We start from the raw sequence: 26,413 nt of genomic DNA on the forward strand, positions 1-26,413 counted from the left end.
CAAGTAATTTATTACTTTAGAAATGAATGCCACCTCTAGAATGTGCTTCATTAATTTCAAATTTAGTTTTAATTTCAAGCTGTTGCCCCTTGAGAAGAATAAGGTGGCAAATTACGTTTGAAGAGATTTTTTTTCTCCTTTAGCTATTTTTCTCTGAGAAGAAACACTACAGTTTAACTATTTATTATTAGATGTAAATGTACTTGCTTTTTTTTTCTTCTGTAAAATAGAAATTAAGTTATTGATATTTTATGAGGTCACAGTCTTCTCTAACATGTTTTTTCCTTACAATTTTGCAGCGTATGTCCCGGATGAGTTGAAGGCAGCCGCGCTGGTTGAAGACGATGCTGAAGCCGAGGACTCTATCGTTGAAGGCGAGCCATCTGCAAAATATGTATGTCCTGATAAGGAATTCACAAATAACTCTCCCAGCTACCAGCCCTCTCCTGCCGGTGAATTCTCCAGTCATGAGATGGACAGCGAATCTCACGTCAGTGAGACCAGTGACCGCATGGCTGACTTTGAAAGTATCTCCATCAAAAACGAAGAGGAGAGCAAAGAGATGTTGGCTCCTTTGGAGGACTCCAATGTGTCAGACAGCTTAGAGCAGATGAAAGCGGTCTACAATAATTTCCTTTCAAATTCTTACTGGTCCAGCCTCAGCTTAAATCTTCACCAGTCAACTCCAGAAAAGAACAATGCCAGTAGTAGCAGCAGCAGTAGCAGTAGTAGCAGCTGTGGAAGTGGAAGTTTTGACTGGCACCAGACAGCCATTGCTAAAACATTACAGCATGTATCTCATAGCAGAGTCCTACCCGAGCCAAGCCTCTTCAGCACTGTCCAATTGTACCGACAGAGCAGTAAACTCTACGGTTCCATCTTCACAGGTGCCAGTAAGTTCCGTTGCAAAGACTGTAGCGCAGCGTACGATACTCTAGTAGAACTGACCGTTCACATGAATGAAACCGGACATTACAGAGATGATAACCACGAAACAGATAACAATAACCCAAAACGTTGGTCAAAGCCACGTAAACGTTCATTACTTGAAATGGAAGGAAAAGAAGATGCACAAAAAGTGTTAAAGTGCATGTACTGTGGTCATTCATTTGAATCTCTTCAGGATCTAAGTGTTCACATGATTAAAACAAAACACTACCAAAAAGTGCCTCTTAAAGAACCTGTTACCCCTGTAACAGCAAAAATGATCCCAGCTTCTAGAAAAAAGCTCTCTCTAGAACTTGATCTTCCAAGTTCTCCTGATTCGAGAGGCGGGACACCAAAACCAACCATTTCAGAAGCGAATGAAACTTTGCAAAAGAATTCAAACCCATATATTACACCAAATAACCGATATGGGCATCAGAACGGGGCCAGTTATGCTTGGCATTTTGAAGCTAGGAAATCCCAGATACTTAAGTGCATGGAATGTGGCAGCTCACACGACACATTACAAGAACTCACTGCCCACATGATGGTCACAGGACATTTTATAAAAGTGACCAATTCAGCGCTCAAGAAAGGAAAACCTGTCATGGAAGCCCCCGCTGCACCAATCACTTTACTGGATGAAAAGGTGCAGTCTGTACCATTAGCAGCCACCACATTTACGCCTCCTGCAAATAATAATGCTTGTCTTTCACCAAAACTGACTCTAGAAATAAAAAAAGAAGTTGATAAAGTTATCCCAGATGATAAAATCAAAGAAAAGGAGAAGTCAAGCGAAGAAGAAGAAAAGTTTAACGTCTCGTCAAAATACCATTACCTAACTGAAAATGATTTGGAAGAAAGCCCCAAAGGAGGGTTAGATATCCTCAAGTCTTTAGAAAATACTGTAACATCTGCCATTAATAAAGCTCAGAATGGCACTCCAAGTTGGGGGGGCTACCCAAGCATCCATGCTGCCTACCAGCTCCCCAACATGATGAAGTTATCACTAGGCTCCTCAGGGAAAAGTACTTCGTTAAAACCAATGTATGGTAATAATGATATCATGTCACCTACCAAAAATCAGCCACTGGTTTCACCGCCAGGCAGTCAGACCTCCCCTGTGTCAAAAACTAACTTTCATGCCATGGAAGAATTAGTCAAGAAGGTGACAGAAAAAGTAGCGAAAGTGGAAGAAAAAATGAAAGAGCCAGAGGGGAAATATTCACCAGTTAAAAGGGCAACACCGTCTCCAAGTGGCAGCGAGATCAGTGATCCTCCAAAAAGTGATGTTCTGAATGAAGTTGTGTTTAAAAGCCAGCAAAACAGTCCAGTTTCACTAAAAGACAACTGCAAGGAAAGCTCGACTCTAGAGCCAGTAGAAAATGGCAAGGACCACGTCAAGTCAATAATAGGCAGCTTAAGTAGCAGCACCGCTATAATAACAGATCACCCTCCAGAACAACCGTTTGTTAATCCATTAAGTGCATTGCAGTCTGTTATGAACATTCACCTTGGCAAGGCAGCTAAGCCCTCTCTCCCGGCTCTGGATCCCATGAGCATGTTATTTAAAATGAGTAACAGCTTGGCTGAAAAAGCTGCAATTGCGACCCCACCTATCCAAGCCAAAAAAACAGACCACTTAACAGACCGTTATTTTTATCATGTCAACAATGACCAGCCCATAGATTTGACGAAAGGAAAGAGTGACAAAAACTGCTCTTTGGCTTCAGCGCTTTTGTCACCCACATCGACATCTTCTGCATCTTCTTCATCTACAGTGACAACAGCAAAGACATCTGCAGTCGTGTCATTCATGTCAAATTCACCGCTGCGCGAGAATGCCTTGTCAGATATATCTGATATGCTCAAGAACCTGACAGAGAGCCACACATCAAAATCTTCTACACCTACCAGTATATCTGAAAAATCTGACATTGACGGTACCACAATAGAGGAACCGGAAGAAAACACACCAGCTCAGAAAAGGAAAGGGCGGCAGTCCAACTGGAACCCACAACATTTGCTTATCCTACAAGCCCAGTTTGCAGCTAGTTTGCGACTGACGTCTGAAGGGAAATATGTCATGTCAGACTTGAGCCCTCAAGAAAGAATGCACATTTCCAGGTTTACAGGACTCTCAATGACCACAATTAGTCACTGGCTCGCCAATGTGAAATACCAGCTACGAAGGACAGGTGGGACGAAGTTCCTCAAGAACTTGGACACTGGACATCCAGTGTTCTTTTGTAATGACTGCGCCTCGCAAATCAGGACACCCTCAACATATATCAGTCACCTTGAATCACATCTAGGTTTTAGGATAAGGGACTTGTCTAAACTTTCTAGTGAACAGATACACAGTCAGATAGCACAAATAAAATCCCCATCTGAAAAGCTGGTGGCATCCTCCCCAGAAGAAGAGACTGGAACTTCTTATCAGTGTAAGCTTTGCAACAGGACATTTGCGAGCAAGCACGCTGTGAAACTTCATTTGAGTAAAACACATGGGAAGTCTCCAGAAGACCACCTTCTGTATGTGTCAGAGCTAGAAAAGCAGTAGTATTTGCTTTTTTTACATTTTTTTATTTTATGTTAAAATGACTATAATTTGCTTTGAGGAAAACGGTCAGGAAAAAGCCTTAAAGCTACAATGCTCGGCACACGTTCCTATTTGGTCTCCGGAGGGTCTCTCTCTCGATCTCTGGGGGTGCGAACTGTTTTTTGTAAAACTGTACAGTGTTTAATAGAGGTGCATAATCAGCTGTTGTTACAGGTAACACACGAAGGTTATAATGCCATGGTAAGTGTTTGGGACTTGTGTAAATCGAAATAGCTGTGCGCCGGACTGCATGAATTACCAGGACAGTTTCATTAAGCATTTATATCTAAATCTGGTACACTATTTTTCATTTGACCTGTGTGCTAGTATTTTTCAGCATATGACCTTTAGCCCTCTGAGTACTTGGGAACACGTTTACGTTAATTGTGGGGAAGGACACCTTTTTATTATTTATTTTCTAAATAAAAACTACTGGCTCACATCCACTTCATGGTTCAATTCTACAACTGCAGTCTTTTTTTTTTTTTATCATCCCGAAATGACTATTCCCTGGGACCTCGAACGCATCGCAGTGCAATGCGCAACTGACCCCTTATGCTTGGAAAGGCTTAACATAAAATTGTATATAGTGTACAGACTTGCATTTTGGAAATTGTGATTGATGTTATCAACAAAAGCCCCAAACTGGTCCTCCTTCCACCCACCCTGGAACAACCCGCAATTCTGTGTTTTAAAATAGTCAATGCAGTATGCCCTTTAACATAAGCTGTGCCTATGTATAGTGTAAATTTCTTTTTTAAACAACCTTTTAAATGCCAGCAAAAAATAATTGCTGTTTCTGGCAGTGAGAGAGGTTTTCTTTCTTAATTTTTTTTTTTTTCCACCCAAATGGTGTAAATTATTCAAAGCATACGACAAATAGTCTTTATAAAATATTCAAAAAACTATTATTTTAAAACAAAAATGATGATTGTTTTACTATACATCTATATTGTTAAAAGTTCATGTTTAAATTATACATATTTATTAGCAATGTAATATCATTTGTTGCCAATAATAATTGAAGTCACGAACCACAGGAATACGTAATCGGCACTGCTATTTTTTTTATATTTGCACAAAACTTTTTATTTTATTTATTAAAGTGAAAAAATATATTCTATCCATTCTCAGTGCTCAAAGGGTTAAAAAAAAGTATTTGGATAATTTAAAAAAAATAAAGTGTACTGTATCTCCTGAGAATTGCTAATGCTTTAAAATGGAAAAATAAAATAAAAACTGTTTGTACTAGAAAACTTTGCTTACAACATGAAGAGGCATTCTGTAATATAACCTCTTTTACTTATTTATGAGCACCCCGGGTTGTAGAATGACTTTTTATTTCATTTTTGTAAGTTTTTTTCTGTTTTGTTTTGTCTAATTATCTTCCCAAGATCCCATTCTGCCGCTTTATCTTAAAGCATATGAAAGGTAACCCGTGGTTACCAACTCACTAAGTGATTCTGTTCTTCTCCATTTTTGGCAGTTAATTTGCAGAAATAACTGACAGCTGACACCATACAAGGAAAATGTGTATACAATATTGGCATGTAAACAGCACAGACACCGTAATGCACTCTGTGTCCTTTTTTCTGTTGTTGACAATGAAATATCATTATATGATTCTTCTTCATATAACCTTTTTTTTTCTACAACAGCATTAAAAAAATTGTCTTTTTTTTCCTTTGCTATATAATCTTTACTCACGTCCACAATTATGTCTCTGGCTAACGAGGGCTTTACAATTATATTCTGTGTTGATGGCTGGAGAGCAGGTCAATCCCTTCATCTACCTGGAGGAGAAGAAATCACTGTAAAAAATGTAGACGTTAGGCCTCCTTCACACAAGGATTTTGTTCTGCGGTGTAAGATGCATGTAAAAAATGTCTGCAGTTTGAAGTATTTTTAGGGTCAGTGGTTTTTTCAGGTGTTCGTGAAGTTCTATTGAGAAGCCTATGGAAAAATATCCCCAACTACAAAGTGGTTGTCCTCTTTAAGGGCCAGTTCACACTGAGTTTTTTCACACGTTTTTTACTTGTAAAACGCTTCAAAAAAAAGGGCCGAAAATGCCTCCCATTGATTTCAATGGGAGGCGGAGGCGGTTTTTTTCCCGCGAGCTGAAAAACTGTCTAGCGGGAAAAAGAAGCGACATGTCCTATCTTCGGGCGTTTACGTCTCTGACCTCCCATTGACATCAATGGGAGGCAGAGAAAGCATATTTCGCTGCGTTTTTTGCCCGCGGCGCTCAATGGCCGCGAGTGAAAATCGGTGTGCAGGCAGAGCAAATTCTTCCGCCTGCAAAAAACTCTGTGTGAACCCAAAACTAATAAGTGCGGGGTAAATACATTTTTACTATATTTTCTAATTGCCCTATAAACAAATAAACCCCTTTGGCTCTTTACCAAAACAACACTAAAAACGCCTGCTACATTTGAAAAACACTAGTGTTTTTTGATGCCGTTTAAAACGCAACCTTTTTTTTTGTGTGTTATGGGGGCCTAAGGCCCTGTTCACACAGAGTTTTTTGATGCGGAAACCGCGCAAAAAAAACTCCTCAAAAACCGCCCGAAAATGCCTCCCATTGATTTCAATGGGAGTTGGACGAGTTTTTTTACCGCGAGTAAAAAAAACGTGTCGCGGTAAAAAGAAGCGTCATGACCCATCTTGAGGCGGTTTCCGCCTCCAAAACCTCATTTCAATTAGTCAGAAAGAGGGAAAAAAAAACCTTGACGAGTGTTTTGACGAGTTTTTGTCAAACCACTGTGCAAAAACCTACTGGAGCAGTTTTTGCAGGAGGAATTTTCCTCCTGCAAAAAACTCTGTGTGAACACAGCCTGGGTGGCTTCAGGCGAAGCATTTTTTGTAACAAAAAAAAACGCTGCAGCCAGGTGTTAGTTTGAAGCGAATAGGAAATTATTAATCGCACCACAAACAGTGCGTTTTTTTATTTATTCTGTCTTGCCTTTTTTTTGGGATCATTATTATTGTTGTTTTTTTAATTCGCAGCAAGCCTGGACTTGGCCCTTTTTTCATCATTCAGTTGGGTTTTTGTCCCATAGACGTGTGTGGCATTCTTTCCAAACAAATCCTTTAATCACACGATTTGCAATGTGAAAAATGCCACCTAATTGCAGGTAGTAAAACACCATTAAAAAAAGCATGTACCATTTTAGTCAAAAACAAGTTTTTTTTAGAGGTTTCTTTTTGCGTTATAAAAAAAATAAAAATGCCACACAAAGCCTTAAATGTAACTTTCATTTTACCATTGAATAGCAAAATCACTTGAGCATTAGGTACAAGAAGATAAAAATCAAAGCTTCCATCTAGCTAAGTGTTATACACTCGTCTGAATGAGCCCTAAGTTATCCGTTTCAGTGCCGTTAAAACAACGGTCGTCACATGAACACATGTATTTCAACAGAGCGTGTAAAGGGTCAGTGAAAAAATACGACATGTCCTATTTTCTTGCATTTGATGCATCCCTCCATAGAGTCTAGTCTATGGGGGATCTGTGATAACGCGTCCCGCACGGGTGCAGCTCAGATGAGAAAAACTGCAGTTTTCACATCCGAGGTTTCCCACGCTCGTGTGAATGTGGCCTTAATGTAGTGACTAATATCGTTTCTACAGACAAGCTAACTATTTGTCTTAAGATCTTATATTTCTATTGAATAACATTGTTTCAGCGTGCTCTGTCAAATGTCGCTCATTTGCTGGATACTTGAAATCTTTTTGGTCATTTTCTTTTTTTTACTTGTCCTGGATAGCTGTACACTAACCAGCACATATGTAAAAAATGAGATTCTGATATTTAAAACCACATATACTGCCTCCCCTGCACGTTTCACTGACTGCCGCACCTTCAGGGGTTCAGAGGCTAGTGGGCAAAAAATGAGAGATCTTAGAAAATATTGTTTTTGGAGAAAAACGCCATGTCTAGAGAATGCTACAATTTTATTGAAACACCACTGAACCCGATTTTGCCACAAACCAAAACGTGGTGTATGTGGCTAATATTATATCCTTTTAATTAACATCTGGCTGCAGTGTTTTAGCCCCCGCAAAAAAATAATAATATATAAACGGCAAGAAAACGCTGCCAAACTCTGTGCGTAGGTGGCTTTATATGTATATAAATACATATATATATTTAAAAAAGAAAAACTATGTATGTATGTATGTATATATATATATATATATATATATATATATACACACACACACATACACATCATAGTTTTTCTTTTTTTTCCCCCTAAATTAATTCCAGCAAAGGGAAGATGGCAAATCGGAATAACTTTTCATTTAGGGCAGTTACCCTTCTTCTTGGATTGCTTCCCACGTTTTGGTGTGGAGAACCACCAGTATGATTTGAAGCTTACATCTTCACACCATTGTTTCACTAGAATACCTGACACTCTTAAAAAGGTAAACTGAAACAAAATGTTTACTCACACATGTAATGAAATTGACAAATACTACATAAGGATGTATTCACACGGTGCTGTTTTGTATCACGGCCGAAAACTGCACTCAAAAAACGCATGCGTTGTTACCGCAATTTGCCACGATTTCCCATGCTAACTGCAAAAATGCAGCAAATCACAGTAAAAACACATGCATTTTTCAGCCGCGTGGCAAAACCGAACCGTGGGATTGCCCCCTGAAATAATGATAATTGTCATTTCACACAGGTCACGTAAATACAAAATGTTAGGTAGAATTTTAATTGTTACTATTTTATAACTTCAAAATGATCCCCCAGTACATACATTCATTAGATTGTCTTATATATGTTTTTTTGTAAAACACCATCTTCAAAATATCAAGTCTTATCCCCCCTACCCTCCGACGCACATCTGTTCCTTCCGCTTATGTATTAAAATACTTAAAGTCAGCACAAAACTGCCGGATAAGTCTGCAAGTGGAAGAAAAAATGAAGACAATGAATTATTATATTGGTAATAAAATGGGTTCTGAGTGGTTATAAGTTTATCTTGCTGCAGGTGCCCACAAAGAAAAAAAAACAACCAGTAACTGGACTCAAAATGTCAGCTGCTAAAATCAGTCCGAAGCTGTTCCTTGTGTAACCCCAGCCTAGAAGTGTATGAGAAAACCTCCTCCCTGGTCTGTCACCGGCAGTGTATGCAGGGAGCTCCCGTAGTCTCACCTGGATTTCACATGCTGATGCAGCAACTGGCGTACGTTCACACATGTACTTGATATTCATCAATATAAGCAGGACATTCTCCAAACTCTTTGACCTCATGCACATTGCCCATAATACAGGACAGTAATGTGGGGTGTATATAGCTCCATGTAGAAGGCTCTCTGAGTTTTCACCTACGCAGCTGTAGCATAACCAGCATCTCAGGGTGATTTATTTTTATGCAGACTATTTAAAAAAAAATCTTACCATATTTTTTATGAGACAGTAAGCGAGGCCCCATTACGTACCTTTACTGCTAAATCCAGGATGCATGTGATAGGTGTTTCCAATACAGTCATGTGCATAAGACCTTACTGGTTGTTAGAACTTGGCACGCAAATGCACGAGGATGCATTTGTACCAATCGAATTGGGGCATAACACTTGAGGTTATGTGCACACGATGAGAGGCTTTTACGTCTGAAAAGACAGACTGTTTTCAGGAGAAAACAGCTGCGTCGTTTCAGACGTAAATGCTGCTCCTCGTATTATGCGAGGCGTCTTTGACGCCTGTAATCTTGAGCTGCTCTTCATTGACTTCAATGAAGAACGGCTCAAATTACGTTGCAAAGAAGTGCCCTGCACTTCTTTGCCGAGGCAGTCAATTTACGCGTCGTCGTTTGACAGCTGTCAAACAACGACGCGTAAATGACAGCTCGTCGGCACAGTATGTCGGCAAACCCATTCAAATGAATGGGCAGATGCTTGCCGACGTATTGTAGCCCTATTTTCAGACGTAAAACGAGGCATAATATGCCTCGTTTACGTCTGAAAATAGGTCGTGTGAACCCAGCCTGACCCTTTCACTGCCAGTTTTTTTTTTCCACCTTTGGTAGGCAAGACAATTTTTTTACGCTTTTGATATACACAAATAAAACCTAAAAATTACAAAATAAAATATCATACTAAGCCATCGTTATATATTTACATACACTTTATTCACATGCACCGTCGTGCAATATTGTATAAAAAAAATACATAAAAATGTATATAGTGGTTAAAAGCGCCGCCCAAGCAGAAAATGTGATATACCACACATCCTAAAAATAAAATATCAATATGACCAGAGTTCATACTGTACAATACTTAGCATTTATGCCTATGTCTATATTCACATATCTTCATAAAATTACCAGAATTAAAAAATAATTAAAAAAATCTGGTTTTAATCTGGAAATTAAAAAAAAGTTGCAATTTATAAAATACAGGGATTATACAGCTTAAAAAGTGAGTGCACCCCCAAACCCTATATATTTCCTGAAAGAAGATACCCTGATAATTCCAGTTGTCTTGACTTGCTGTTGGCAGTCATGTGTCCACCTTCACGTAAGTTTGTGACAAACAGGAATTATGTTTTTAAAAATGCATTATAAAATGCGTTTCAGCCTAAAACTCTCATACAAGCAGAGGTTTACACATGAAAACAATGTAAAAATGATAGGTTAAGGTGTGCAAAATTAATCTATACCACATACGTCTACATCAGCAAGAGCATGTGCTCTCAAAAATGCAGAAACGGAGGCCATGCAATATTTGACCATCATCACAAAGGTGTTCAAAATATATACTGCACATGGCAAACAGCTTCTATGCTACCAAAGTCTACATTATCTGAGCGCATACAGCACACTGTATAAAAATTCAGCTTAATAATTTATACACACAAACACCTTCACGCAACTTTGTATCAAACTGGGATTATTATCAAAAATTGCCTGAAAATTCTTATTTTGGACTATAATGCACACTCAAGCAGACCCCTTATGCAAACATAGAACTGAAGGATGTGAGGAGTTCATACATACCACACGTCTACGTTAACCGATGCATGTGTTTAACGCCAAAACCACAGAAATGCACCAACCAATTTTGCAGGCAAATCAAGTTTGGGAATTTATAGGTATAATATTTTCCATCCCCTTATACAAACTCTAAGGCTGTGTTCACACGTCACGTTCAAAGTTTTTTTTTTTTGCTGCAAAACATCTCTATTTTGCCAAAATTCAGTGAAAATCGTGGCAAGAAAATAAAAAAATGTACTGCACTATATGAACACAGCCTAACCCCAATAAAAATAGTAAATTCTTAAACTTAATCTAAAGCGTTAAAGGGACAGAAGGAGGATGACTAATTACATCTTCTCTCCCTGCACATCCCCCGCTGGCCCCTCTCCTCCACACAGACTTATGTGGGAGCTACAAGTATATAATACAGCTCCCACTTCAACCTGCAATAACTTAGGCGAGGTTGCAGCTCTAGCTGCGATCCAGGTCTTGTTTGAAAGCTCTAGCTGCGACCTAGCCTAAATTAGAGCCATTAATAGCAAGTACGTATCAAGTCCTTGGATTCGGAGGAGCCTTCCAGCCAGGAATCTCATTCCAAGGAAAGGGTTAAAGAGCACCTTCAATTTAGAATAGTATTTTGTTTTCAGGTCAAATATTCTGTGCAGATTTCTTGATATATCTTTATAGAGATCGGAGCTCCGAATCCTCTGCTTTTCTTCTCATAGACAAATTTCCACGTTGGCTGCAGTGAACTTCCCTTCCTCATTTAAATAGGTCTTGTACTTTTTAAGTATTGATGCCACTGAGCTGCAGTACAAGACAGTGCATGGATGAGAATGGCGCTGTGTCTAAAAAAAAACTCTAGTGATCAGTGGGGATACCAGCAGTTGGGCCTCTACTGATCACACATTGATGGTAAAAACCTGGAATCCCTTAAACTCTGTGAAGAGCAGAAGGATTTTGAGCTCTAACAGAAAACGGCCCCAACCAATATAAAGATCTATTTAATCAGCACAGAATTTTGGACCTAAAAACATAATGTTCAAAGCTGGACTTGCCCTTTAAACTGGCCACAAGAGTCATGGAAGGAACCCATCATTCTTGGAAGTGGCGGTCATCTCTCCCTGCAGTAAATCTCCCATTGATGTGGATGTTTCCATCCTGTTCTCATAGAAAATCACAGATCAGCACCTGGCCATACTTGCAGAACAGCAGGCTTACTGAGGACGGGCCGATGTCTCATTGAAACTCCCGTGTGGCCTGCTTTACTGTAATTCACCAACTGAAGTACTGTAGATTACCAGCAACTCTGATCACACAACCTGGGATAATGAAACTCAGAAGACCCCCATACTTAGAGAATGAAGTCATGTGACGGCTGCCAATACCTTTTGCACTGTTGAAAGCACTAACCCTGCCAGGTATTTTGCAATTTGTTTATACCAGTGATGACCAAATCGTCCATTCATTTCTTGCCCCCACCCTTGGCTCCGGTGACGATAGCTGACTGTATACAGGCCGCATAAGATCCAAGAAACATATTCAAAAGACATTTCTACAGTCACTGGTTCATTATGTAAAACATGATCAGTACTGAAGCTCTACAGAAGAACACACATGAAATGACACATGCCGTATCCACGCGCCTTTATTATCAGCAGAGCCACAGGACTCAAATGTGTAATTGGGAAGTGAGAGCAGATGTAATCATGTAAGTAGAAATTGTCAGACAATCGATTACATTGTGTGATAATGTAGAGATGAAAGATACAAAGTTACTTCATCTGGAATCATTACAACCCAAAACAAGAAACAAATCACCAGCGTAGTTGGAGCTTATTTACACGTAATGGTTGCGTTGCGGTTTTGGATGTGGTAATAGACTGCGCGGTTGTCCACAAGTGAAATACATTTATTCTTATATGCTTCACCTATGAAAATCATGACAGTTTGCGGTAGACCGGTTTGCATTTTTCTAAATCCAGTTTTGATGCCGTTTTTAACCGCATCCCAACTACTGCATGTGAATATAGTCTTATAGTATAATAAAATCATTGACTTTCTCAGTCCTCTGATGGATTGCTTATCTAAAGACCCTGTGAACTGAGCAATTATCACATAAGGGCTCACGCCCGTTGTTTTTTTCAGTGTCCTATCCGTTTTCTTCTTTTTTTTCTTTTTTCAGATAGCATACTGAACTATTTCCATGCACAAATCCGTATTTTTGTAGATTCGTGTGTACAAATTACAGAACAGGTCCTATTCTTGTCCATTTTTGTGGTCTGTCTCACCCATTCTAGTGTATGGGTCCGCAAAAAAAATAAAAAGGACAGCACACAGAAGCCGCTAGGGTCTGTGTTTTGGTTGATTTTTTTTTCAGTAATATGTTGTTAGGGCACATGCAATGCGGTGTGCATGGACTGTGTACAGTATGTATTAGGGACCTGTAGATACTCCATGTAAGGCTCCAGTTTATCCAGTAAATACTAATTATTCAGGGATTGGAAGATTCAACAAGACGGAATCTGTAAGAAAAACAACTACTTGCTCCTCTGTATAAAATCAGAGGTAAGGAGTGGACCCATAGTAAGCTAAGGGCGCTGGTACTGATCCGAACAATACAGATCCATAACATAGCAGTATGCATGAGACCCAAATAATACCGGACCCATAAAATGTCATACATACCTGTACCATACTGTATTGTGTACCTCTGGTTTCTTACAGAATCACACAGGTTCTCTCATTTTATCTAATAAAAAATGTAGCATTCACCAATACATACTGTAGGACATAGTTATTCTGTCTTAGAAGCATTATTTTTATTGGAGAATACGATGCCACCCAAACGTGCCATACGGCAGATTACCGAGGGCCCTATTTACCAAAACTGTCTAACAATAAACTGGCTATAGCAACCAATTACAGCGCAGCTTTTATTTTTCCAAAGCAGTTTAACGCCTTAAAGGGGTTTTCCCATCAGGGACATTTATGACTTATCCACAGGATATGTCATAAATGTGAGATAGATGCGGGTCCCACCTCTGGGCCCCCTAAACCCGGTTCTGCCGATCTGTGTTGCGGCTGAAGCGTGTGAGCATGCTACGCTGCTTCTGTAACGGCCATTCACTACTATGGGACTTACGGAAACAACGTAGCTCAGCGAGCTACGCTGTTTCTTCATGGTCGGAAATCACACGCTTCAGCCACAACACAGAACGGGGGGCAGGGGGCCCCGTTCTAGAGATAAGTGCAGGTCCCAGGGGTGACATCCGCATCTATCTGACATTTATGGCATATTCTGTGGATAGGTCATAAGTGTCCCTGATGGGAAAACCTCTTTAATTATCGCCGTAAAACGGTGTTCTGGCAGTCATTAAGGGGCCTTTTTCCACAGCGATGCCTTTTTACGACCGTGCTGGGTAGAGTGGGGGCCTGGCAATCTAATGACAGCGGACTCCTGCTCTAACGGCCAAGACTGGAGGAACCTCTAATCCTGGCAGTTTAATCCCTTAGATGCCGCGGTCAATAGCGACCACTGCATCCTAAGTGATTTTAAAACAAAGTGACTCCGATGGGTTTCTATGGTAGCCGAGGGCCTAACAAAGGCCCAGGTTTGCCATCAGTGAATGCCTGAGGCAGAATGACAGAATTGCAGGGTTAGTTTTTTTCACATTTCCCACCAAAAAATGGTAATTAAAGTTACTCCTTACATTATAGGTATGCCAAAAAGGTGTCATAAAAAATATAACTCTTCCCGCAAAAAAACAAGCCTGCATTTGGATATGTCGACAGAAAAATAAAAAAGTTATGGTTCTTGGAATGCGACAATGAAAAAACTAAATAAATTGCTTGGTCAGTAAGGCCCACAATAGGCAGGTCACTAAATGGTTAAATAATAAAAAGCTGACCTCTGATTGGTTGCTATGGGCAGAAAGACCAGTTTTTCTGTTAGACAGTTCTGATAAGTGTCTATGAGTCTAAGACTACGCATCAAACATTTTTATTGTGGCCTAAAGCTTTACCATTGTGTTGAACTGATACATAAGAAGGCGAGATGTGCCAGTCACAGGCATATGGAGCTGAATGCAACAACCAACGATATACACGTTTGTCTGCGAGTTGATGTATAAGTCTTAAAGGGGTTGTATCATCAGAGACAACCCATTTCTGATTAGCGTCACCACAGTGTTTAGCCGATTACTCCGGCTCCTGGCACACTGGACAAATAGTTAATTGTGCCAAGGGAAGCCGTGGCCAGCCAAACATGTCCCCTACAGTGGCTACTGCTGGAGAAATGTAGTATTACATAGTGGCTATTCAGATGAATAGTCCATGTATGGGTAAGTTCAGACGTAGCGTAAATATTGCGGATTTCATTGCAGAAATCTGCAGCGTAATACAGGAGCAGCAATGTGGATGAGATTTCAACAAATCTCATCCACACACTGTAAAAACCCACCGAAAAAAACATAAATTGACCTGTGTTTTTTTTAATCCGCAGCATGTCAATTTATGTTGCGGAATTGCTTTTCTGTTGTGGGTTTTCCCAATTGAATTAAATAGGGAGGTAAAACCCACAACAAATAGCAGATGGCTACGTGCGGTTTTCTGCAGCGAATATTCCGGCCTAAAAAAACGTCACCACAATTTGGTGCGTTTTTTTGGGCCAGAATTCCCTGCGGCGTCCAGGGCGGATACACTGTTTACTTTTATGCAGCGTATCTGCCCTGTGTGACCATAGCCTAATACTCAGACGTTTCGAGTCTGTCACAGCAAGGACCCCCCCCTCTGTATTGTCGATATACACTAGTAGAACATATGGAAAGGGATTTTTTTTTTTTAATCCCTTCAAAAGGGCTATAAACATCATATTACTAATAATAGTAGCAGGATCAAGGTTGTAATAATCTTACACAGTTTCATCACACAGTGGGGATCAGCACCCTGATAATTTAGGACTCTCGCTGTTATATAAGGTGTATGGATCTCCTGAATGACCCATCAACATGGATAACTGCCGCGAGGATAAACCAGCGATACACGAGGAGAATTAGACTTTGCAACCATAAAATTGACATTGTCCTAGTGAGATAAAACCACCATTTTCTCAATGCTCGGAGATGTACATATGTTTTTTCTTGGTGATATTCCCTCATTGCCTGTTGCAGTTCTCAGCAGCCTGAATAAACAACGCACAGGATTGTACAGAGGGGAAAAAATAGTTGAACATGTAATACGTGTGCCCATGCTACCAGTGATGCCCCTCAGCCTCAAGTCTCTCATACAACATTCATTGCTATACAGTATCTCAAAATAACATTTTGATAAATGTGCAGTTTAACTAATTTACAAGTTGGTGATCCGCTCCGGGATACAGGCAAGATGAAAATCTTAAATGAAGAGAAATCAATAGGCCGAAGCTTAGAAATGTAGATAAACCGATGCGAGCATTAAACGCCAGGGAGGGCATAGCCAGTTTTTCAATTAGTAGAACTCATGGTGCAGACACCTCCTGTGTTGTGATGGGCAGGATGTGTACATGAAATGCACCGTACATGCAACATTTAGTCCTTTTTTCAGAAATAAACGCTTGTCGGTTCTGCAGGGTGCTGCCAGGAGATGTGGGGCTCACTACAAATATTGTCGAGGAGAAGATCTAATAATGACTGGCATGATAGTTGGGATACACAGGGATATTTAGTTATGAGCTGTAGGATTAATGAGGGTATTGAATAATGTAGCTTTGGTACTCTGTAGAATATAGGAAATACGAACATAACAATTCCCCCTAATATAAAGTTCTCCGCAGAGCGGCTGCTGCCAAATGCAGACTCAATCCAGATTTACTGTGCTGATACTGATACACAGGGCCGGCCTTAGGGGTGTGCGACAGGGCGCAATCACTCCAGCAGGTGGAAGGGGGCGCTACGCTAGCTCCCTTCCCCTGATTGTTTCAGAAGCGCCCAGGCCCGGTGACTCAGCAGTCGCCTTTCCGCCCAGGCGCTTCTTTACTCAGTGGCGTCGCTACCGCTGTAGCAGCCATAGCAGCTGCTAGAGGCAACACCAGGTATGAGGGCGACGGCGCCACTAGCAGCCGCTGCGGCTGCTACAGCGGTAGCGACGGCACTATAGCAGAGCAGGGAGGTATCTCCCTGCTCGGCTAACTACTAGCGCACTGTAGTTCCCTGAAGGAGCGGCATTCCCGTGTGACCGGGGATTCCGCTCCTGGATCGCTCCTCTAGATTTCTCTGTCCATATATGGACAGTGACATCAGGGGAAACACCTGAAGCGGCATCCCTGTCCACAGCGTTGCAGACGCTATGACCGAGGATTCCACACCAGGAGAAGCCAATGACATCACCGTCCATAAATGGACACAGACGGCAGGCTCTTCTCCTGGAGTAGAATCCGACGGGGTGTTTTTTACGTGGCTATTTTTCAAAACGGCCGCGAAAAAGTAGTGCATGTCACTTCTTCAGCCGTTTTTGGAGCCGGTTTTCATAGACTCTATAGGAAAACAGCTCCAAAAATGGCCGTGAAAAACGCAACTGACTAAAAAATGTCTGAAAATCAGGAGCTGTTTTCGCTTGAAAACATCTCTGTATTTACAGACGTTTTTTGCTAAGCGTGTGAACATAGCCTTACCCAGATCTCCTTTAGTCCATCAACTGCTTCAAAAGAGATGAGAACTATTAAAAGTGAAGCGGTTGCTGTTGACTGATCATTTACTCTTTTTAAGTATTGCGTGTATCATGTATGTATATGTTAATGAGGTCAGCTGCTCGGGGTATTCACACAAGCTATAATGAGATCTTTAAGCAGCGGCTAGCCTGCTTGATGACTGTTTCCAGTCAGCAACAAATATAATAAAGATATTAAATATTGCAGTTCACGTCTATGTAGTTAATGTTTATTGAAAAACGCATGGTTGTATGGTTTATACCATCACTGTATATGGTTCTTACAGTTATTTTTACAACCACAGTGCAAAGAGGACTTATAAAATCCACAGGAGAGAAGGTCAACACTGAGTTTTTTGGACGAAGAAAATTCTGCCTGGAAAAATCAGCTCCAGTTTTTTTTAAGTGGTTTTGTACCACACGCGGTTTTTGACGCGTTTTTTTACCTCTTTCTTCAACAGGCAAAGGAAAAAACCGTGAGCGCTTTTTGACAAAAAACGCGTCATAACCCACCGCTGCATTTATTTCCGTCTCCCACTGAAAGGTCATGTTGCTTTTTTTTCCCCCGCGAGGGTTATTTCCGTTTTTAGAGGGCTGAACCGAGGAATTGGCAGGTGGAGATATCGCACTGATATTTAGATATATACTTCGTATGATCACAATGAATATCCCCTTGAGAAATGACATGCTAGATACCAGTGCACCTACTAATGCTTCTTTTTCCACATATGACTATAGAATACTTTGTGAACCCCCTCTTCTATTTGGAAAGGTTAAAAGATCGGCTAGCTCCATGACATAATGGGCTGGATCACAGAGAGAGGAGAGGAATTTCCAAGTAACAGATGCAGAACTACTTTGAGAGAATAATGGCATGAACAGGAATGGAGATTATTATTCTTAAAAAAAAAAAAAGGGCTATTTTTTTCCACCATTAAAATTAGTCTAGTAAAATCTGTAATTTCACTTACTTTGTAATATGGCAGATCTATTTTATGCTGCAGGAAACTGGGGACACATTTATAGCAACCATAACAGTAAATTAGTGACCTTTTTAGCCAAGAGAGAAAATCACTTGAAACTGAAATCCTGCTTAATTGCTGGATTAGTAAAATGTAAGGAAGAAGAGGGGGTGTCCCGGAGGAATCCGGGGGTCATAACAGACAATAGTTAACCCTATAAATATGACAGAATTGTTGGGGCTTCTTCTTGACCGGATATTGGGTATTGACTGAACAAGTCACAGTCATGGACACTTGAAATCTTTAAAACCAGAGGTACAGTCGCTGCAGTTCTGCCTCAGTGACCATGAGCCAAAGTCGGATAAAGCTGAAGGACTCGGCTCCTGAAAGCCTCATCAGGACTTGTCATCGCTCTAATGAATATCATTTAAATTGCTTTGTATATTGGTTGAATTTGGATGTCGATTTAATTTGTGCATGTGTTTGAGTCCTTCTGCATGGCTAGTCTAACAGAGAGCAACAGCCTAATGAAAAGTGAGTTGGTGACAGTGTGATAAGTCCCCATCCCAATCAAATGGGTCTGAAGGCTTGTTTTGACAGTGCCGTTAACCCCGCCAGTGCCGGACGTGCCGGGACGGCTCTAATCACCACTAACGACATCAGAGCTGGTAGGGTTAATGCTGCGTCTAACAGCAGATTTTAGTGACTTGGTCAGACACGTGAATATATAAGCAGTGACACAGTAGAGAAGGGATGATGTGAGTGAAAACAATGGCCATGTTGGGAACGACGAAGAGTGTACATTGCAGATTTTTTTCTTCATCCTATAGAAATGTTCTTAATGCAGCTTGCAAAATAACAGATCTAGACTTCTAAGACACCCAGAGTCCAGGCAGAGAACTTGAGACAGCAGTTATGGATTGCAAATTATTTTGAAGCTACAAGGACGTCCTTTACATAAAGAATAAAATATACACAAAACCGTACAGCTGACCTTTCACATAGGTGCAACATCATGTGTGATGATGTACAATGACTGCACACCAGGCCAGCGTTTATACCATCTTCAATTTCATTCCTACCCAGCAAATAAATGTCAGTAACCTGTCACACAATAAATGTGGTCAGACTTGCATGGTCAGGATCACAGAAGGAGGTGAAAACTGAAAAAGGAATTTAAAGGGGGTTCTCCGGGAATTTGATCGGTGGGGGTCCACTGGATTACACAGCCATATCGGCTCGTCCAATTCTGCAGCTTGTCTCATTGACTTGAATGGAGGGAGCTGCAATACCAGGCACAGCTGCTTGTATGGAAAAGCCACTTTGCCTGAGTTAACGATAAAGGGGACGCAGGAGTGGAGCAGCCCCTTCATTGTTCACATCATATTACTATTTAGCGTATACTGGTAACGGTTAGGACCAATACATAGTTGAGGATGATTATGTTCAGAACTACAATTGCTCTGAACACAAGGGTATTAAGCAGGGGCGCAGCTAGGGTAGGGGCTACCGGGGCACTTGCCCCGGGTGCAGAATGTAAAGGGTGTGCATCCACATTTAAAACAGATACATTTAAAAAATGACAAAAATTGGCTATTATGTATTGGATTAATCAAATAGATTATGGCCGGTATACTTACCCTCCTTGCTCCCGGCTCCTCTTCACTGGATCCCGACACTGTACAGCGTCAGGACACCTGTAGGTGAAGAGGAGGATAAAAATACAGTCTGGTGTCTAAATGTTTTTTCAGGTCTTGTGGTGATGTTCCCCATATCAAGTGGTCCAAGGAAGGACAAACAGAGAATGGGCAACTGCCATGGGCGCCCAAGGCTTATTAATACACATAGGGAGCGTAGGCTAGTCTGTCTGGTCCAGTCCCACAAACAGGTTACTGTATAACAAATTGCTGAAAAAGTTACTGCAGGCTGTAAAAGAAAGGTGTTAGAACACGCAGCGCATCGCAGCTTGCTCTATATGGGGCTGCATAGCCACAGACCAGTCAGAGTTCCCCTATGGACCATTGTCCACACCTGAAAGCACCTACATTGGGCACGTGAGCTTCAGAATTGGACCATTAAGCAATGGAAGAAGGCGGCTTAATCTGATGAATTGTGTTTTCTTTTTCATCATGTGAATGGCCGGTGCACGTGCGTTACTTACCTGAGGGAGAGATGGCAGCAGAATGCGCTATGAGAACGCGGCCAGCCTGCGGAGGCAGTGTGATGCTCTGGGTAATGTTCTGCTGGGAAACCTTGGGTCCTGGTATTCATCTTTATGTTACTTTGACATGTACCACCTAAACATTGTTGTTGTTTTTTGGATGAAATTACTTTTCAAACACAGATGACAAATGGACTAACATGAAATCAGAGCAATGGAGAATATTTCACATGCAATTTTTTTTTATAGATTTTAGTATACAACCTAGATGGGGTTGAATGCGGTTATTTGTGTTTGATTTTCCAAAAAAAAACCTGAATAAATCCTCATGTTTTATATCAAACCCCCTGTAAGGTTCAGGTTCTCCAACAGACTCTGCAAAACAGCACAGTGCAGGAAACCGGTAATTGTGAGGTGTTGGAAGTGGCTGAAGTCTCCAGGGCGCTGGCATATCTGGTTATTCTCTGCTTTGCTGAAACAAAGTGACATTTTAATAAAGTCGTTATTGGTTTGCTACTATTGATTGGGGAGTCGGGGTGTACTTCCTGTCACTCGGAATACATTAAAAAGCAGCCCTGCCCCAGTTAGACGTGGCCTCGCATACTCTGCCTGCCATGCGATAGCTCGCACCTTCTACAAGACAGCTTTCCAATGAGCGATATTAGAGGACCTAACGTGCCTTTTAACCTTGTAATGGTGAGCATATGGAAACCACCTGGAAGCCGCCTTGCAGCTGTTGTAATTTTGCCAGTGGAGTAGAAAATGCTCGTTGAGAACTGTAAATCTGTTTGGTTGGACAAGAAAAACATTTATTAGGTTCAACTTTGTCCCTGAAACACGTTTACAAAAAACACTGAAGTTATAATTCATGTGATTACCAGAGGTATGTCTATATAGGACGCTCACGAACACGGAATGAAAGGATATTATACAATATATAGGAATTCAGCAATGACATTAGATTAGTGAAAATAGTTCATTATCAGGTGCTATGGAAAAGATTAGCAATATAAATAAAATAATAGACGTCATGATATTATGACAGTAAAATATTGTCGTCGTCCCCCCCATAGAGATGAATGGAAAGTTTGTTCTCCCCTTCCTGCACCTACTTAGGTATAGAGAATTGGGTACACAAGACCCCGCACTCATGATCAGTCGGATCACCAATGCTTAGACATTTATCATTTATTCCATGTATATGTGATAAAGGTTTCTCTTAGTAAAACTCGTTAAGGTTCTTAATTTCAAATATCTCTGTGAATCAATTTATGAGCCCGTACTCCGATACACCGGCTTTCCGGAAAAAACCGAACAGACACGAAGCGGCTGAGCGCTCACACGGGGTCTTCAGCTGCTTCATTCTAGTGATTGGTGGAGGTCTCAGTGCTCGGACCCCCACCAATCCAAACTTCTGACATGTCACTATGACATGTCAGAAGTTTGTCAAACGTTTAGCTACACTTTAAGATAGCACTTTATTGTTATGTAGAAATATTTTTTATTAGGACAACACTTCATTGTAATATATTAGTAAAATATTGTAATACCTTCCCCCTTTTTAAAAAAAATAAATAATTAAAAAAGGATTTGATTCTTTAAATTGATCCTTTGAGCTATAGAGGTGGAGCTCCTTCTCTGCCAGACTAGATTTTCTTATAATAAACAGTTATAATGTTGCCAAAAGTAATAATGACCATCAGAGATCATGTTGGTTAAAATAAGTCATGATGCCCAGTCAGAGAAAGAGAGGACTCCTCTAACTGGGTCGAAGGAGTGACGTGTATAAAAAAAAAACTTCCGCACACAAAAATAAATATACCTACAGAGAACAGGTAAATGAAACTCACTTTGAATAATAAATGGCAATTATCACTTGTAGATCTGATGTTTCAGAGATGGGCAGTAAGGGTATGTTCACACGCTAGCTGTGATTTACGGCTGAAATGACAGCCTGTTTTCAGAAGAAAACAGCTGCCTCGTTTCAGCCGTAAATGCACCTCCTCGTAATATACAAGGCGTCTGTGAGGTTCGTATATCTAGAGCTGCTCTTCATTGAGTTCAATGAAGAACAGCTCAAATTACGTTGCAAAGAAGTGCCCTGCACTTCTTTGCCGAGGCAGTCAATTTACGCGTCGTCGTTTGACAGCTGTCAAACGACGACGCGTAAATGACAGGTCGTCTGCACAGTACGTCGGCAAACCCATTCAAATGAATGGGCAGATGTTTGCCGACGTATTGTAGCCCTATTTTCAGACGTAAAACGAGGCATAATACGCCTCGTTTACGTCTGAAAATAGGTCGTGTGAACCCAGCCTAAGAGATCCATACTGGTTAAGAAACTGACCTTTGTTTACTTTTAATCGTATATGACAATTTATGTTTTTCAATCGGGTCGTCATGTTGTAATTCATATGTGTATTGTACTATTTTAAATAAGGTTTTTATTATATAAGTAAAGAAAACACACAGGTGGTTTCATGTGCGGCTATTTAATTTTGTGGACTATGACAGGTCTTGTGTGCCCCGGAAGATGGTGAAACAGGCAAAACCCAGGGTCTGGCGATTAATTGGGGTGTCGGTTTTATTGATGCGCTTATGATGTTTTGTGCTCTTGTGAGTATAATAAACCACGCATTTTATTTTTATTGCAGCGTGACATTATTACACTATTGTGGGTCTGTTTATCTAAGGCTTCGTTCACATCTGCGTCAGGTCCGTTCATGGGTTCTGTCAGAGCTTTCCTTCGGGGGAACCCATGAACGAAATCCAAACAAACAAACGGAAACCATAGGGTTCAATGGTGACGGATCCGGTGCAAATGGGTTCCGTTTGTCACTGTTGTGTAAGGGTTCCGTTGTTTTGACGGAAACAATACCGTAGTCGACTGCGCTATTGATTCCGTCAAAACGACGGAACCCTTACACAACGGTGATAAACGGAAACCATTTGCACCGGATCTGTCACCATTGAAATCAATGGTGATGCAAACGGAAACCTATGGTTTCCGTTTGGATTCCGTTCATGTGTTCCCTTGATGGAAAGGTCCGACGGAATTTATGAATGGAATCCCGACACAGGTGTGAACGAAGCCTTAGTGTGGAAAGACGTTGAAGTGTTCCTTCCACGGTGAACAAGATTCACAGTACTCTCCCTAAGGCGTCGTGCACACTTCCGACACAGTTTTCACGGCCGTTTTTTACGGATCCGTGTGCCCATTTTGGCGACCGTGTGCACTCCGTGTTTCCGTTTCCGAGCATGTTACTGTCCAGGGTGCTGAAAGAGTTAATGGGCTGTACTGATCGGCGGTAACTTTCAGCACCCTGGACAGTACCATGCTCGGCGCTCGGAAAATACAATTTTAATTTTAAAAAAAAGTTCATACTTACTTTCCTCCTGTCTGGCCTCCAGCAATAACGTTTCATCCATGTCACTGCTGCAGCCAATCACAGGCTGTAGTGGCAGTCACGCACGTCAGGATGACGTCAGAAGGCCGGCCTCCAGGGATGACGCTTCATCCCACGTGATCGCCTCTGCAGCCAATCACAGGCTGCTGCGTCAGAAAGGAAGGTCGGACTGGAGGAAGAAGAGGGACTCGTCACCAAGACAACGACCGGGTACGTATGAACTGCTTTTTATTTTATTTTTAATCAGCAGCCTCTTTTCTCTATCGGTGATTGATAGAGACAAGTGGCTGCCGTTTAGTGTAATATTTCTGTAATGTCTTCCTGCCCGCCCCGCCGTTGCTAGGCAACGGCTCCGTCACACACGGACGGCACACGGATGCTTTCCGTGTGCCTTCAGTTTTTTTGAAGGCCCCATTGACTTGCATGGGCCTCACGGTCACGGAATCTCGGACCAAAGTAGGACATGCTCTACTTTGGATCGGAACAGAGCAACGGGACCATCAAAAAAACTGAAGTGTGCATGGGCCCCATTGAAATGAATGGGTCAGAGTGCTAGCCGTCAGAAAAACGGCTAGCACCCTGAAGGAAAAAAACTGAAGTGGGCATGAGGCCTAACAGCGTTGAGAAGTAAAGTAGTAGATACTTTGACTGTTCTCCAGACTCTGGTCTCTATACATTCACCTACTCCGCTGTTATAAGTCACTGGGCCATATAGATACCGTTGATTTGTTTCAAGTGTAAACAGAGCTTTACCTGCACTGTACATTGGCCTTATGTGTACATTTGTATATGTCTATGTTGTAGAAAAAAAGGAGAGAATGCACGGCGCCACCATAGTGCAGGTAAAATTGATAACCAGAGTAAGAAGGAGGCTGAGGTATATGCTCACCTATACAAGTTGTGCTAGGTCAGGCACAACTCTGATTTGCGCAGGTGGTTTAGAGGTAAGCTGCTGCAAAGGTCCGATCCGGAGTACAGATAATGTTACCGCCAGAGAACAAGTGAAGAAAAGACCAAAAATAGGACCTACAAACCTGGAATTAAAAAGTGAACGAGGTAATATAAAATAATTAATTAACGGGCTACACGTTACGACATCGTACCGTTGTCTTCACCAGGCCATCAAATAATGACATCGGTACGATGTCGTAACGCGTAGCCCGTTAATAAATTATTTTATATTACCTCGATCACTTTAATTCCAGGTTAGCAGCGCCGTTTGTAGGTCCTATTTTTGGTCTTTTCTTCACTCATTTGTGTATGTATAATTCCAGGAGCTATATGGAATAATCACATAACACCTGCAATAATCCATGGACATTGCAGCTGCAATTGTTGTGCACGGGCTGACGAGTGCTTCTCCCAGACTTTCCCCACTCTGAATATTTTAAGGGTTTTTTGGCAACAAAAAATAAAACTAAACGTATCCTCTTAATCTAATTAATTGACATTTCTGAATCTTGCTTTTACAACAACACATGGTTTCATGGTCTGGGCTTTAGCACTTGTCAAGCCTTTTTGGAGAATGTTTTGGTCAGAATGACAAGATAATTTGTGACTGAGGCTCCGCACTGGAGAAGTGTTTAAGGCTATAATGATTTATTATCAGCACAGAATAACACAATTTACAAAGCGTTTCAGCTGAAACTCTGAGATGCATTTGCCACCGGGGTTGCTGAATGATGTAGGTTTCATAATTCAGCTACAAATTCCTTATAGGCCTTTTTTTGGTGTCTTCACCCCCCCCCCCCCCACCTTCCCCCGACTTTAAATAACTGGAATAAAAATTTGTTTTGCTGCTGCTATTTTACACCAAGTTGTGTGTTTGTATGGAGGTCAAAAGGTGATGAAATGGAATAAAGGTGCAGGGAAATTAGGAGACAAGAATATATAGTGTCCATAGGAAAGGTTTTATGGTCATACTGCAGATTTTATCAATACTAAAATTCAGTAATCCCCAGTCATCTTCTTATGTCAATCATTAAATATTCTGTTCAGCCATTTTTTGGTCATATCTGCTTCTAGGAAAGCTGAAGGACAGTCATATAGGTGTCATTACTGCAGAGGTTAATGGATGATACATTTACATACATATGTAATGAAAAATGAGCTACAGCCTGTGTCCTGAGCGGATTTCACACTGCAAAGCTGAAATCCTCCAGCATTCCCTGCTTGTTCAGTGTCTGCACAGAGCTTCCATTTGTTACACCAGGCACTGTACAGATCTGATGTAAGTAAAAAGATGAACGGTCTTCTGAATTATAGGAGCTCAGCTAAGCTGTTAAGAGTGGAGTCTGATGACAAGCTTGTTGACTGCTTCCAGCAACAAATCGCAGAATAGCGAGTGCAGCTCTGGAATATAATGCAGGCTGTAACTCAGGATCAGTACAGGTAATGTAATGTACACTACCGTTCAAAAGTTTGGGGTCACCCAGACAATTTTGTGTTTTCCATGAAAACTCACACTTATATTTATCAAATGAGTTGCAAAATGACTAGAAAATATAGTCAAGACATTGACAAGGTTAGAAATAATGATTTTTATTTCAAGTAATAATTTTCTCCTTCAAACTTTGCTTTGGTCTTGGAATGCTCCATTTGCAGCAATTCCAGCATTGCAGACCTTTGGCATTCTAGCTATTAATTTGCTGAGGTAATCGGGAGTAATTTCCCCCCAT

The 26,413-nt window shown here is 41.0% G+C and overlaps 1 protein-coding gene and 1 long non-coding RNA gene across 7 annotated transcripts in view; one reads left to right on the forward strand and one right to left on the reverse strand.

Annotated features, from left to right (window-relative positions):
• The window catches only part of TSHZ3 (teashirt zinc finger homeobox 3), a 265,339-nt gene extending 260,188 nt beyond the window's left edge, over positions 1-5,151 (forward strand). For 3 of the 6 annotated variants that reach the window (XR_012850642.1, XR_012850641.1, XR_012850644.1), the window contains one exon: positions 300-389. Coding sequence is in view for 3 of the 6 variants with exons in the window: in XM_075838396.1 (XP_075694511.1) it covers positions 300-3,490 (3,191 nt within the window). In the remaining 3 variants the exon portion in view is untranslated. Of the gene's footprint in view, positions 1-299 lie in introns of all 6 variants that reach the window. The other 3 variants (XM_075838396.1, XM_075838397.1, XM_075838394.1) reach the window with 1 other exon arrangement.
• Positions 1-26,413, reverse strand: part of LOC142661121 (uncharacterized) — a 109,770-nt gene that overhangs the window by 44,175 nt on the left and 39,182 nt on the right. Inside the window, exon 2 of the long non-coding RNA XR_012850646.1 lies at positions 5,237-5,322. This is a non-coding gene — a long non-coding RNA (uncharacterized LOC142661121). The remainder of the gene's footprint in view (positions 1-5,236; positions 5,323-26,413) is intronic.

The sequence above is a fragment of the Rhinoderma darwinii genome, chromosome 9 (genome assembly GCF_050947455.1).
Source record: "Rhinoderma darwinii isolate aRhiDar2 chromosome 9, aRhiDar2.hap1, whole genome shotgun sequence".
Classification (NCBI taxonomy): Eukaryota; Metazoa; Chordata; class Amphibia; order Anura; family Rhinodermatidae; genus Rhinoderma; species Rhinoderma darwinii.